The sequence below is a fragment of the Ranitomeya imitator genome, chromosome 6, assembly GCF_032444005.1.
Source record: "Ranitomeya imitator isolate aRanImi1 chromosome 6, aRanImi1.pri, whole genome shotgun sequence".
Classification (NCBI taxonomy): Eukaryota; Metazoa; Chordata; class Amphibia; order Anura; family Dendrobatidae; genus Ranitomeya; species Ranitomeya imitator.
In genome coordinates, this window is record NC_091287.1 from 18523458 (window position 1) to 18538144 (window position 14687).

At 47.7% G+C, this 14687-nt stretch overlaps 2 protein-coding genes across 3 annotated transcripts in view; one reads left to right on the top strand and one right to left on the bottom strand.

The window, feature by feature from the left end:
• RPS10 (ribosomal protein S10) lies at positions 1-5100 on the bottom strand. The gene is made up of 6 exons (XM_069729261.1): positions 4983-5100; positions 2780-2929; positions 2518-2689; positions 811-888; positions 671-726; positions 1-88 (listed from the first exon to the last, which is right to left on the bottom strand). The coding sequence occupies exons 2-6, from the start codon at positions 2927-2929 to the stop codon at positions 44-46; spliced, it is 501 nt and encodes a 166-aa protein (XP_069585362.1). The 5' UTR covers positions 4983-5100; the 3' UTR covers positions 1-43.
• The window catches only part of CCDC13 (coiled-coil domain containing 13), a 27898-nt gene continuing 18311 nt past the window's right edge, over positions 5101-14687 (top strand). Inside the window, exons 1-5 of one of the 2 annotated variants that reach the window (XM_069729259.1) lie at positions 5101-5244; positions 7923-8135; positions 9876-10024; positions 10398-10540; positions 10878-10961. In XM_069729259.1, the coding sequence (XP_069585360.1) occupies positions 7930-8135; positions 9876-10024; positions 10398-10540; positions 10878-10961 (582 nt within the window). In that variant the 5' untranslated portion in view covers positions 5101-5244; positions 7923-7929. The remainder of the gene's footprint in view (positions 5245-7922; positions 8136-9875; positions 10025-10397; positions 10541-10877; positions 10962-14687) is intronic. The other variant, XM_069729260.1, reaches the window with a different exon arrangement.

The following is a 14687-nucleotide window of genomic DNA, read 5'->3' on the forward strand; positions in this document are numbered from 1 at the left end:
TTGTGTCGCAAAATGTTTTATTGAGAAAGAATACAGAGCCGCATCACTGTGGGGGTTGTTGTCCGCGACCGCGTCCGAAGCCTCCTCTCTGCAATACAAGACGGCAATGATAAGACACGGAGGACTTTATTATTAGAGGTCAATTAACAGTTCAAACGTACGGCAGAAATGCAGCCAAGTTCCCACCATCAGTATATGGTGCGAATATAATGCTGCAGATCTTATGCACCGATTATCTGCTCTTGTGGGAGTTTTTATTATGCCTTTTTCTGAAGGTTTTTTCAGCTGCAGCTTTTGTCATCTTTTCTGTTTGTCAGGTTTTAAATAAAGCAACTGTTTGGAAGCAGTATCACTTTAATGTGATAAAACCATTGATAAAAATTCATCCATAAATAAACCCACATTTACAGAAACAGACCTGCTGTAGATAGAGACACCAGAAACCAATTTTTGCAGAGTAAAAAACAAAAACAAGCACCCCCACAGTGTACATGAGGTTTGCATACATCTTACCCACCTTGCTAGATCTGTACATAAGTTGCAATTTTTTATTTTTTTTGGAGGGGCATGAAGTGTGTTTTTTATTTTTTATTTTAAGAGGATGGAAGGGGGAGAACCAGAATCCCCATCCCAACACAGAAATCTAAAGCTGGTGGTTGATAAAACTTACAAACTGAAATTCTGTGGCAGCTCCAGCGCCGGCCTCTGCTTTCTTGTCTGCACCAGCTGCAAGGAAAAAAAAAAAAAGTAAATCTAAAGATCATAGCATCAACCGGTCCAGAGGTAGCAATCATTTCACCGGAGACTTACGTGGAGCAGCGCTGCGTCTGTAGGTGTCTCTGTCTGTCTCACCACGGGACAAGCGGGCAGGACGCTCGCCCTCCAAACCTAAGAGAAAGCAGGCAAATTCATGTAAGATTCATGATCCCGACAGATCCCAGGAATTTTACTGACTGCAGTTATTAAAAAAAGAAAAAGGAAACGTTTAAAAGAAAATCCTTTTATTATGCGCTTCATAAAAATAGAGCAAATCCCATTTGTCAGATTTCTCAGGGATTATCTGTGTCACGGCATCAAATCCTCCGAGCCCCGAAGGAGCCTTGTGACCTGTACACAGCGGGGAGGAGAGCGATGCCTATATCAATGTCGGCATTTATTTCCTATGCCAGGACTTTACTGCAGACTTTGTTAGGGATAAGGCTCAGACCTGGCTGGGTCTCATAGGCAGACTAACATGGCAGACATGGGGGGGGTCTTTAGTTGGCAACCCATTGGTACCCTATGCTCACAGGGTACCCTATGCTTGGTACCCTACGCTCTGCTTTCCGGCTGGCCGGCGCTCACAGCCAGTGCAGAGAAGCACAGCGCCGGGGACAGACAGCTGAAGGTAAGTATGAAGTGTTTGATTTTTTTACGTTTACGCTGGTAACCAGGGTAAACATCGGGTTACTAAGCGCGGCCCTGCGCTTAGTAACCCGATGTTTACCCTGGTTACCAGTGAAGACATCGCTGAATCGGTGTCACACACGCCGATTCAGCGATGTCAGCAGGAGATCCAGCGACGAAATAAAGTTTCAAACGATCTGCTACGACGTACGATTCTCAGCGGGGTCCCTGATCGCAGGAGCGTGTCAGACACAGCGAGATCGTAAGGATATCGCTGGAATGTCACGAATCGTGCTGTCGTAGCGATCAAAATGCCACTGTGTGACGGTACCCTTACTCTAGTGATTGTGGATCGCTCCCATTGCTGCAGATAAGAGTTCCGGATTGCTAAAGAGCGTCTCATCGGAACAATCCCAAGACGAGAGGTTAAAGTGAATAAAAATGTCACTTAAGGCATAAATGTGGAAAGATAAATAGAGCTAAGTAACAGCATTGCCTGTAAGCAGTCATGTGGGGGGTCCCGATCTCAGGACTAGTTCTGGCTTACACACAGTCACCGGAAGTCAGCACACCTCACCTCAATGTACAGGCAACAGATGCAGACAGTCCGGACTGATCATGGGACAAGGCCTGCCGGACTATTCCTCCTAGCACAGTAAGATCTTAATCACTTTATGCTGAAAAGGACACTAATTTGGAGACTGGCAACGTTACAAAACCTGATACTGCGTATAATGCTATGGTGGAGATTGGAGGTTTATCTGCAGAAACTTAGCCAGAGTCACAAGCCTGAACTATACGGCCCACACTCAAGACCCCAAAACATTAGGTCTGGATGCAGGTAGGTCGTCTGACCTGAACAATCAACTCATAGGCCAAAAAAAAAAAAAAAAGAGCCCATCAGCACCGGTGTGGGAGACCCACTGGTGCCCCATACATTAGCGCTGTGTGAATCCAGCCTTCAATAGGAGAGGACACTGTTCGCCAATACAATGGAGCTTTAATACCGTGCTATATCGATTGCACAGTCCACTGACAGGGGCTCTTTCTGGTGACCCCCATGTCTTGCGCCCCTTTCCTGGAGCCGGCACATTTGCTCCAATAGGCACCATATTGACGGCCATTGCTCACCTTTAGGTCGTGGTCTGCCAGTCTCAGGACGACTCCTTCTTAGAGTAGCGGGGACGATCTCTGGGGGCAGATGCAGGAAATCCCGCAGATACTGGATCCCTTCATTTGTCAGGTACCAGTAGAAGTGACGCCAGGCAAACTGCTCTTTCACATACCCACGGGACTTCAGAGACTGCGGGAGAAGCACAAAAGCGTAAGACATTCAGCCCCAGCACAACAACAAACCAGTATAGGAACCCTGCGCCGTTACATGGGCACGGACCTGCATGGCCTTCATCACATGGAGGTTGGGAACGTTCTTGTCACTCAGTTCTGGGTGCTTTGGCATGTGGACATCCTTCTTGGCCACCATAACTCCCTCCTTAAACAGGAGCTCGTAGATGGCAATGCGATCTTTCTTGGGCATCAACATCTAAGGGCAAAGAAAAAGAAAATCAATACTGGTGATCTAGATAAGACATGGCGGCAGATCAGACAGAATTAAGGCTCATTAACAAAGCAGGAACACAGAGGCAAGGGGGCTCACAGCCGCCACACGGGGGCCAGGCAGCCTGTTGGTTGTCCACGGCTGCAGACAAGAGCCCTGAACATTTCCTAGCTACCAACATAATTTCAGATTGTAAATTTTGATGTAATCGCTGTGATGTGCATATAACGTCTTACCCCAACTACTAATCAAAAGAGACGCCGGGAATCCCTACAGCCGGGAGGACGGTCGCAGGGGTCGGGCAACAGACTCCAAACATGGCCGCCGCCCAGAGTTTTGAAGATGTTTTTGCTAATCTCTAGTGTGAACATCTCACAAAGGCCTCAGCGTGATTTTGGACCACGCTGCATAATCGCTTTAAGAGACGTGCGCCTCTTCTGTGAGATTTTGATCAATTCCTGACTTATAGGGGATGTCCAGTGAAAACAAGTTATCCATCACCTATCCAAACACACGGTACTAACACAGATCAGTGGACGTCCAACTGCTGGAAGAAGCTCTGGAAAGCAGAATGGGAAACTTAACCCCCTTATAACATGGAGCAGCAAATCACACGCTCTGAGTGCAGCTCCATTCATTCCCCTGGTGCTCGGCTGTGACCGTCAGCCCCATAGGGAATAGTTGCAGCAGCGGTCAGGCGTCCAACCTGCAGCAGGGATGTTACACTCTGCGAATCGGTGCCAGTGCCAATAGTTGGACACCTTTTACATCAGTCCTCATTTTCACTAGACAACCCCTTTAAAGCGGTTAAAAAGCACAAACACTTTTTTTTACATCAAAAAAACTAAATTATCCATAACGTCCCGAGTAATAATGGTAACGCACAGTGATCCCAACAAATAATGGTGGCGTTACTTCACCAGAAACAATAAAAAGTCTAAAGTATCACAAAGTATCGAAGCAAAAAAAGAGATCGAGACTCAGAGTAATGTGACAAAAAAACCAAAGTGTAAAGGGAAAAATCTATCAAAGAAGCTCTACAGCGATCGCATAAAAGGAGAAAGCAGCGCGTCACTGCTGGAGAAGGTAGAAAGGCGAGAAACCCCCACAATGCCGCCCTCTGCCCATCAACATTACAGGTGACCCCAATATGGCGCCATTGATACTCGTCACACTGCGAGAATCCCGTGAGCCTCAGGACCGACAATGCCCCCCCAAAACAAGCCAGGGAAACGCGGACCGACCCCCCGTCCCCAAAACAAGCCAGGGCCGCGGACCGACAATGCCCCCCAAAACAAGCCAGGGCCGCAGACCCCCCCCAAAACAAGCCAGGGTCGCAGACCCCCCCAAAACAAGCCAGGGAAACGCAGCCCCCCCCCCTCCCTCCCCAAAACAAGCCAGGAAAACGCAGACCCCCCCCCCTCCCTCCCCAAAACAAGCCAGGAAAACGCAGACCCCCCCCCCTCCCTCCCCAAAACAAGCCAGGAAAACGCAGACCCCCCCCCCTCCCTCCCCAAAACAAGCCAGGAAAACGCAGACCCCCCCCCCTCCCTCCCCAAAACAAGCCAGGAAAACGCAGACCCCCCCCCCTCCCTCCCCAAAACAAGCCAGGAAAACGCAGACCCCCCCCCCCTCCCCAAAACAAGCCAGGAAAACGCAGACCCCCCCCCTCCCTCCCCAAAACAAGCCAGGAAAACGCAGACCCCCCTCCCCAGAACAAGCCAGGGAAACGCAGACCCCCCCCCCCCCCCCCCTCAACAAGCCAGGAAAACGCAGACCCCCCCCCCTCCCCAGAACAAGCCAGGAAAACGCAGACCCCCGATCCACATACCCAGGATTGCTCCCCCCCGGCTCTCAGCCGCCAGTCCGGGAGGCCGCAGACTCTTTCTCCATTATCACCCCACTCCACGTTATCCTCACATATACGGCGGCTCCCCTCCCTCCCTAGCTCCTATACACACTGCACCGTCAATAAACACCGAGCAGCACCGGATGGCGGCCACGTACACTGGATTACCGGGAGCCGGCTGAAACTCACCTCTGCTGCTTTCTTGGAGGCCTGATGAGGAAAGGAAAGAGCATGCGCAGAACGGTCGAACTTCCCTCAGAGAGCAGGACCCCGGATGAGGTGTCCTCTTTACTGCCTGTTTACAGTTCGTGACAATGCGACGTCCGCGGTCGCGGCCTTCACGCGGCCCAGAGGAGAGGCGCTGGATGATGACGTTGTGGCGCCGTTTCTATGGAGCCGGTCACCTTGGATACGCGTCCTCCTCCTAAGGACGGTGAAAACTGGGGAACGGGTGAGTGATCGGAGGAGATGGGGTAACCGGTCATAGCCTCTGTACAGCAGTGACTACACCGCTGAGGATGCGGGACAGTGTGTGAGGATGAAGGCTGGTATAAAGAGTGTAAACATCCATCCCCCTCCCCTATAGTGGAAAAACTCAGGATCCCCCATAATAATCAGATACCCCCATAATAACCAGGAGACCCCATAATATTCAGGAACCCCCCATACTAATGAGGAGCCCCCTTAATAATCAGGAGCTCCAATAATAATCAGATACCCCCATAATAATCAGGAGCCGCCATAATAATTAGGAATCACCATAATAATCCAGAGCCCGCCATAATAGATGCCCCCATAATAATCAGGAGCCCCCATAGTGGAAAAACTCAAGGGCCCCCATAATTATCCACTTCCTTTTTGCATGACGGAAAGTCATTTGCTCTAGTGATCTACATCTGTATCTGTTGGTCCACCTGACCTATAGACTCACTTTAATCAGTAACTGAAGGTCTGATGTCAAACCGAAACGTTTTGTTTACTACGGCAGCGGACAACATTAACCCCTTAATGACCGCCAATACGTCTTTTAACTGACCTGAGATATAAGAGAATAGCCTCCCCATACAGGTGACAATCCAGCATCTGTCGGCTGTACACTATAGCTGACAACTTGCTGTACCAGCCACGATCAGTATTTGCACCATCTAAATCTGTTTAACCCCTTAGATGCTGCTGTCAATAGTGACTACATTATTATAAATGGTTAACAGAGTGTGGGGGCTTCTTCTTTATCCCAATCGGTGCCCTCAGATCATGATTTTGTTGTCCTGATGTTTGCGATGGCAATTCATGGCCAAATAGCGGCCTTAGAGTCTGACGGCTGTAGTAATCTGTTTAGAAGTTACCGACATTTAGGTGGTAAAAATACACATTTTCATTTCTGTCATGCCACTTTGCATTAATTCCTGTAAAGCACCTGAAGGGTTAATAAACTACCTGACAGCAGTTTTCAATATGTTTAGGGGTGCTGTTTTTAAAATGGTATCACGTTTGGGGGTTTCCCAATATATGGGACCACTAAAGTCACTTCAAACATGGATAAGTCCCTAAAAAAAATAAATGTGGTAAATTTCTTTGAAAAAATGAAAAATTGCTGCTACATTTTTAAACCTCCTAAAATTTTAACAAAATAAAATAACATTTTACAAATGGTGCTGATGTAAAGCCGACATGTGGGAAATGTTATTTATTAATGGTTTGCTGTTGTATGACTATCTGGATTAAAGGGATAATCATTCAAATTTAGAAAATTGCTAATTTTTTAACATTTTTCTCAAATTTTTTATATTTTTTATAAATAAACACAAAAAATGTTGAACTAAATTTACCATTATCATAAAGTATAATGTGTCACGAAAAAACATTCTCAAAATCACTGGGATTTGTTGAAGCGTTGCAGAGTTATTACCACATAAAGTGACACTGGTCAGATTTCAAAAATTTGGCTCGGTCACTAAGGGGTTAAATTATCGTTTGATCACTTAAGTTGAGTGCCGAGTTTCTTGTTATATGCTAACAGTGTGGGATCCTACTCTGGCACCTTCATTAGGTGCCCCCCTTAATAATCAGGAACCCCATTAATAGTCAGGAGCCCCGTATTTAATCAGGAGACCCCATAATAACCAGGAACCCCCATAGTGGAAAAACTAAAGCGCCCCCATAATAATCAGGAGCCCCCTTATTAATTAGGAGTCCCCCATAATAATCAAGAGCCCCCTTATTAATTAGGAGTCCCCCACAATAATCAAGAGCCCCCTTAATAATCAGAATTCCCATAATAATCATTACCCCCATAATAATCAGGTGCCCCCATAATAATCAGGAGCCCCCATAATAATCAGGATTCCCATAATAATCATGAGCCCCCATAATAATCAGATGTCCCCATAATAATCAGGAGCCCCCTTAATAATTAGGTGTCCCCATAATAATCAGGAGCCCCCATAATTATCAGGTGTCCCCATAATAATCAGAAGCCCCCTTAATAATCAGGAGCCCCTATAATAATAATAATATGTCCCCCATAATACCCGGGAGCCCCCATAATAATTAGGAGCCCCCATAATAATCAGGAGACCCAATAATAATCAGGAACCCCCATATTGGAAAAACTCAGGAGCCCCCTTATTAATTAGGGGCCACCATAGTGGAAAAACTCAGGACCCTCCATAATAATCAGGAGCCCCCATAATAATTAGGTGTTCCCATAATAATCAGGATTCCCATAATAATCAGGAGCCCCCATAATAATCCAGTGCCCCCATAGGAGCCTCGTGTACCCTATACTTGGATTGGACATATATTTGTCCTCTGACATCATCAGATTTGGGCAGATGCCAGAACCCCTATTGTGCCCGTGTCCAGCCCCCCTATTGTGCCCGTGTCCAGCCCCCCTATTGTGCCCGTGTCCAGCCCCCCTGCCATATTGGACCCTTTAGGACCGGCCCAGACGACTTGTTATGGGCCCAGACAGTTGGAGGATGGAAGAATAGCTGCTGACAACAGCTGACAACCTCCCGCCAGCTTAGCGGTGATAGGCGGGGGTTCCCCATCCCTCCGAGGCTTCCTCTAGGCTTTGGGGTCTTCTGTAACTAGTGAATCTCTGCTGTTTTTTCTCTCTCCCTCCAGGATCATCATGGAGTCGGATGCCGCCGTGAACGAGAACCTGCGGCTGCAGTTCCGGGCGCTGCAGGAACAGCAGCAGAAGCGTCTGCAGAGACTGATGGAGAGAAAGAGAGAGAAACTCAGCGAGGAAGACAAGAAGGCCGACACGTTCGGAGTCCAGGACCGGATGAACCTGCTGCAGACTGACGCCGAGGCCTCCGGTGAGCTGGGGAGAAGGTGAGACCGTCCGGCTGGATGCCACCTCTCCAGCAGTCCCTCCAGAGGTGATCCTGCATGCATGGTGGCATCGCTGGAGTGTGCGGCGACATTACTATTGTAACGTTAGGACATGTCAGTGAGCATCACTGCCAAACCCGGCTCCTGCCTTCTGCTGCCTTCACCATCCCCCCGTATATCAGCACAGCTTCATTCCTGGAGTGATTTCCCATCCGTCCCCTGCAGAGTCTGCCCCAGATGCTTTGCTTTATCTTTGCCTTATTTGTGCTTTCCTCCCAACCCACAGTAATGAGAATCTGCCTTTCTTGGGGTTCTTTCACACATCCGGATATTTCTGGTACTGGAAAAACTAGTACCGGAGATATCAGTGTCCGTGTGTTCCATACAAGCGGCAACCGTGTCACACGTACCGGTGCCTGAGAAAAGCCTGCTCAGTTTGTGCTGTTCTCAGGCACCGGGTGCTGAAGACGGCTCACATCATTGTCCCCTGGTCCGCCTGCGATCAGCGTGAGCAGGGCACAGTGTTGAGAGTTGTATTCAAGTGTAAAATTAAGAATAAAATGAAAAATCACATTGTCCCCTGTAAACATAAAAATAATAAACAACAATATCCCTCACCTGTCTGAAGTTGAAAGAATCCATGGTGTCCCACGTCGTAATTCGCCTGTGCAACATTTGCTCATCAGTATGACTGGAGGTCGGAGGCGACCGCTCACGCTGAAGAGCTGGGGAGAATGGCTCGCTGCAGTGAGACCGGGCCTCACGGTGAACTGTGGTGACCACAATGAGATCACTGCTAGCACCGTGAGAAAAAGCCTAACTGTGCAGAGCTGAGCTCAGCGAGTTCACCGCAGTTCCCCATGAGAATTTCACTGGGGAAAGCAGACTCGGTGACCTGCAGTAACCTCGTTGAGATCACCGCTGGTCACTGACGCTGCGCTCGCAGCAGCTCATTCTCCAGTGATTCTCAGCCTTGATGGTGACATCTTAGCACCGTCCACGTTGAAAACTATTTATCGCAGAAATGGGTTACGGCTGATCACAGGCAGAGCAGGGGACAATGATGTGAGCCGTCTTCAGCACCCGGCGCTGGGGAACAACGTGAACGGTACCGTTGATTCCCAGGCACCGGTACATGTCACACTGATGACACATGTATATCATCAGTGTGCACGTATGTAGGACATTTTGCAGCCCTTTCTGCTGTTAAAAACGGACCGGTCAGCATGCTTTGCCCACGGACACACAATCTGTGGAAACACACTGACGTGCACACTCATTCACACATATTCTTGTATATGTGAAAACTGTGACCACACGTACCGGACACACTGACGTGTGAAGGAGGCCTTAGATGCATTTCCCCCTCTCCTGAGAGGTACGACCTCCCTCTCGGCCCTGCTGCATATATGTGGATCCTCCAGCTGAAATCCAAGGCTGACCCTCTGATCATTCACTGGGGCTAATCCTCTGTCTTTCCACATATCGTCCCCACAAAATATGTGGCAGGTTAAGAAAATGTGCTGAAATGCGTCAGTGGTGGAGAGATGGTGCGGGGGCGACAGACAATAAGTAGCACTGATATTATTCTTACACACAAGGTACCATAACAAAAATGTAAAAGCCCTTTCACGCCTCTGCTCTCCAGCGCCACCTATCGACTCATCTGCATGAAGCTGATTTATCCTACAGAGCCCACTGTCTATGTGCCCCGTGTACTAACCCTTCCCCACATTACAGGCTCCTGGAAGATGAGAACGAGCAGCTGCAGGGCCAGATCCGGGAGCTGCAGGATGAGAACGGGCGGCTCCACAAACTCCTCAAGGAGAAAGACTTCGAGATCCGACATCTCAGGAGGAAAGTAGAAGAAAGCAAGATGGCGCTGACAGGTGACTGCTCCCTGGCCACAGTAACGTAACAGCGCAGATGGCGTATTCTGTGGTTAAAGTGTCACTATCAGTCACTGATCCTGAGCGTTGTGGACCCTCCTCTGTGGGTGGTCCAGAGCGCCACAGTTCAGGAAACCAGCACGATCCCATTGGGCTTTATCCTTCCTCTGTAGACCACTGCAGAGAATGGCATTAACCCCTTCCACATCCAAACCCACCGGAAAGAATAGATGTTACTAATAACGGTTAATAGCTTTGACCAGTATAGTCCTCCATGGCAGCGAGATCAGGGCGGCAGTGTAATGCCGGCAACCTGGCCACCTCTTGTGACTACTAGCCACATGGAATCACACCTCTGTACGTCTGCCTGCAGGGACGGCCGGCCTCGCTGGAGATGTCGCAGCCACCAAAATCGTAGAATTGTCCAAAAAGAATCGAGAACTGAGCTCCGAAATGGAAAGCGAGAAAAGCAAAGTGAGACAGCTGAATAACAAAGTGAAGGCGCTGGAGAGAGAGGTAACAACATGGCGGATGAGAAAGCACAGAGTGTCCAGTCTGAATACCACAGGCCACATCTCCATCATAACTAGTCATTCCTACTGTTTTGTGTATACAGCTCCCATGCAGACCAATGTGTCTTCATAGTTACAGATTAACCGTATACAGTGTGATCCCGCAGACGTGCTTTCCCTCACCCTCCTTGTCTCCTCTCCTGCCATCTATTGAAGGGTGTGGGGTAAGACACCATTGCAGGGTCTGACCACTGTCTCTGTACTCGTATTATTCCTCCCTTATTATGGGGGGTGAGCGCATACAGTGAATGTCACTTGAGGTGTGTCAACTTTTTTTGCAGCTTCAGAATGCAAATCTTGCAGAAAATTTTGGGAAGAACGCAGGACCTGGGCTCAAAGTCTCCCACTCTGCAGAAGTCACTCCGGTGAGTTTACCAAATATTTAGAATTGAGAGTCCTCAGTGGTTGATACTAGTGATGAGCGAGTGTACTCGTTGCTCGGGTTTTCCAGAGCATGCTCGGGTGGTCCCCGAGTATTTATGACTGCTAAGAGATTTAGTTTTCACCACAGCTGAATGATTTACAGCTATTAGCCAGCCTGAGTACATGTGGGGGTTGCCTGGTTGCTAGGGAATCCCCACATGTAATCAACATGGCTAATAGCTGTAAATCATTCAGCTGCGGTGATGAAAACTAAATCTCCAAGTAGTCATAAATACTCGAAGACCACCTGAGCGTGCTCTGGAAAACCCGAGCAACGAGTATACTCGCTCATCACTAGTTGATACCTTGTAATTGCTAACTGAAAAGATGGTAACAAATTGCAGCTTTCGAGACTACACAGGCCTCTTCATCAGGCAGAGACTAATGCAAAATCTGAAGAATCACGTATTTATAAACAACAAAGCACAAAACTGTGATTATGGGAGAGTGATAAACAGTTGTGTCCATAAATATTGGAACAGTTCCTAGATAAGGAGTGAATGTTTTGTTGTCTTCTGATTGGGGTCTGGTTCTGTTATGATGGCCCATAAGGTCTAAAGTGCAAATTCCTTAATTGATGTAAAAAGGCATAAATCCATGCAACACATTCATTCCTGCACTGAGAGTGTCAAAGGTTGTCATAAGTTTATACTCCCAAATTCTCCTGTCTCTCTTAGATTTGAAGTTACCCTTCAATACAAGTAATTTCATGTCCATAATGTTATGATTGGGGAGACAAAAATGTATTGCCACAGCTAGATCTATTCTTTTTTCTCTTATTGTGTGGCGATGAGAATTTATCCTTGTTCTCAGTTTCTGCCCTGTCTCCCCAGCATACAGACCCCCAGCTGGACATTTGGTACAAATAATTAAAGGGAACCTGTCACCCCCAAAATGGAAGATGAGCTAAGCCCACCAGCATCAGGGGCTTATCTACAGCATTCTGGAATGCATTCTGTAATGCTGTAGATAAGCCCCCGATGTAACCTGAAAGATGAGAAAAAGAGGTTAGATTATACTCACCCAGGGGCGGTCCCGCTGCTGGTCCGGTCCGGGGCCTCCCATCTTCTTACGATGACGCCCTCTTCTGGTCTTCACTCTGCGGCACCGGCGCGGGCGTACTGTGTCTGCCCTGTGGAGGGCAGTACTGCAATGCGCAGGCGCTGGGCCTCTCTGACCTTTCCTTGCGCTCTGCAGTACTTTGCTCTGCCCTCAACAGGACAGATCAGTATGCCTGCACCGGAGCCGCAGCGTGAAGACAAGAAGAGGACGTGATCGTAAGAAGATGGGAGGCCCCAGACCGGACCACGACGCCCATCGGACCCGACCGCAGCGGGACCACCCCTGGGTGAGTATAATCTAACCTCTTTTTCTCATCTTTCAGGATACATCGGAGGCTTATCTACAGCATTCCAGAATGAGATAAGCCCCTGATGCCGGTGGGCTTAGCTCATCTTCCATTTTGGGGGTGACAGGTTCCCTTTAAGTACACCACATTAGAAGTGTCGCAGGTGAAAGTACCTGGGATCTTGTAGTCCTGATGTGAGTTGGGATCTTTATCTTGTCCGTGGTCATTATAAATGGATGGGTTTTACATTTTTTCTGGTTGCAGGGAAAGGTTCCTGCAGCTGTTGGAGAGGACAGGGAGCTATTGACAATGATGCTTCTTAGATTTGGGGGCTGCCTAAAACACAGTAGTGGGGGGTCTGGAGAAATGGATTGTAAGCGGGCATCTTTTTGTAGTAAAGGTTGTAATTTCCGTGCAGCCCCCCTCAGCACCTCCAGATTTGGATTGTAGGTAACTACTAGAGGCTCCCGGTTATTTTCTTCTTTAGATTTGTAATGTAGCAGGTGATTCCTTGATATTCTGGTGGTTCTTGTAATCTGGTTTTCAATTGTTCTTGGATGGTAGCCCTGATTCAAAAAGGTCTTTCTGAGGCGACCAAGGTGTTCATCCCTATCCATGGGGTGGAACATATACGATTGTATCTGATGGCTTGGCTGTAGACAATGGAGTTTTTTATGTGTTTTGGATGGAAACTGTCCCATTTAAAGTATGTTGGACGGTCGATTGGCTTCTGGTACAGGGATGTCTCTATTTTATTGTTCTGGCTAACACAGTACAAAGATATATCCTTCCACGTAAAAGGAAAATCCATTTCTACAGATCTGATCTGTTACCCATAATTGATGCGTTTTGCATGCATTACAAAATTGCTTGTAAATCGCATGTTTATGGGTGCTGAATTGCCGCGATTTCGCAAAAATAATGAACATGCTGCTTTTTTTTTTCAGCGATGCGTTTCCCCCGCGGAAAAAAAACGCATCATGGGCACATAAATTGCGGAATGCATTAGAAAATAATGCTGTTGGTAAGCGGCAAAAATGCTGAAAAAACGAAACGTGGGCACATAGCCTAATGCCATCTGATTAGTGGTGGCTGTATACGTCTGTATGTAGTGAGCTCCCCCTAGTGGTGGCTGTATAAATTTGTATATAGTGAGGTCCTCCTAGTGGTGACTGTATAAATCTGTATGTAGTGAGCTCCTCCTAGTGGTGGCTGTATAAATCTGTATATAGTGAGCTCCCCCTAGTGGTGGCTGTATAAATCTGTATGTAGCTGTATATAGTGAGCTCCCCCTAGTGGTGACTGTATAAATCTGTATGTAGTCAGCTCCCTCTAGTGGTGGATGTATAAATCTGTATGTAGTGAGCTCCCTCTAGTGGTGGCTGTATAAATCTGTATATAGTGAGCTCCCCCTAGTGGTGGCTGTATAAATCTGTATGTAGTGAGCTCCCTCTAGTGGTGGCTGTATAAATCTGTATATAGTGAGCTCCCCCTAGTGGTGGCTGTATAATTCTGTATATAGTGAGCTCCCCCTAGTGGTGACTGTATAAATCTGTATGTAGTGAGCTCCCCCTAGTGGTGGCTGTATAAATCTGTATGTAGTGAGCTCCCTCTAGTGGTGACTGTATAAATCTGTATATAGTGAGCTCCCTCTAGTGGTGACTGTATAAATCTGTATATAGTGAGCTCCCCCTAGTGGTGACTGTATAAATCTGTATGTAGTGAGCTCCTCCTAGTGGTGGCTGTATAAATCTGTATGTAGTGAGCTCCCCCTAGTGGTGGCTGTATAAATCTGTATGTAGTGAGCTCCCCCTAGTGGTGACTGTATAAATCTGTATATAGTGAGCTCCCCCTAGTGGTGGCTGTATAAATCTGTATGTAGTGAGCTCCCCCTAGTGGTGGCTGTATAAATCTGTATATAGTGAGCTCCCCCTAGTGGTGGCTGTATAAATCTGTATGTAGCTGTATATAGTGAGCTCCCCCTAGTGGTGACTGTATAAATCTGTATATAGTGAGCTCCCCCTAGTGGTGGCTGTATAAATCTGTATGTAGTGAGCTCCCCCTAGTGGTGGCTGTATAAATCTGTATGTAGTGAGCTCCCCCTAGTGGTGGCTGTATAAATCTGTATGTAGTGAGCTCCCCCTAGTGGTGGCTGTATAAATCTGTATGTAGTGAGCTCCCCCTAGTGGTGACTGTATAAATCTGTATGTAGTCAGCTCCCCCTAGTGGTGACTGTATAAATCTGTATGTAGTCAGCTCCCCCTAGTGGTGGCTGCAAAAGGCCATTTTTACCGTAGTTCGTGCCTGTGTCAGGGGTGCT

Coding starts and splice junctions, on each gene's coding strand:
- RPS10 (XM_069729261.1), bottom strand. CDS start 2,929: ATGTTGATGCCCAAGAAAGATCGCATTGCCATCTACGAGCTCCTGTTT. Junction 889..2,517: donor TGGCAGACCACGACCTAAAG/GTGAGCAATGGC, acceptor GCTTTCTCTTAG/GTTTGGAGGGCGAGCGTCCT. Junction 89..670: donor CTGCCACAGAATTTCAGTTT/GTAAGTTTTATC, acceptor CTTGTATTGCAG/AGAGGAGGCTTCGGACGCGG.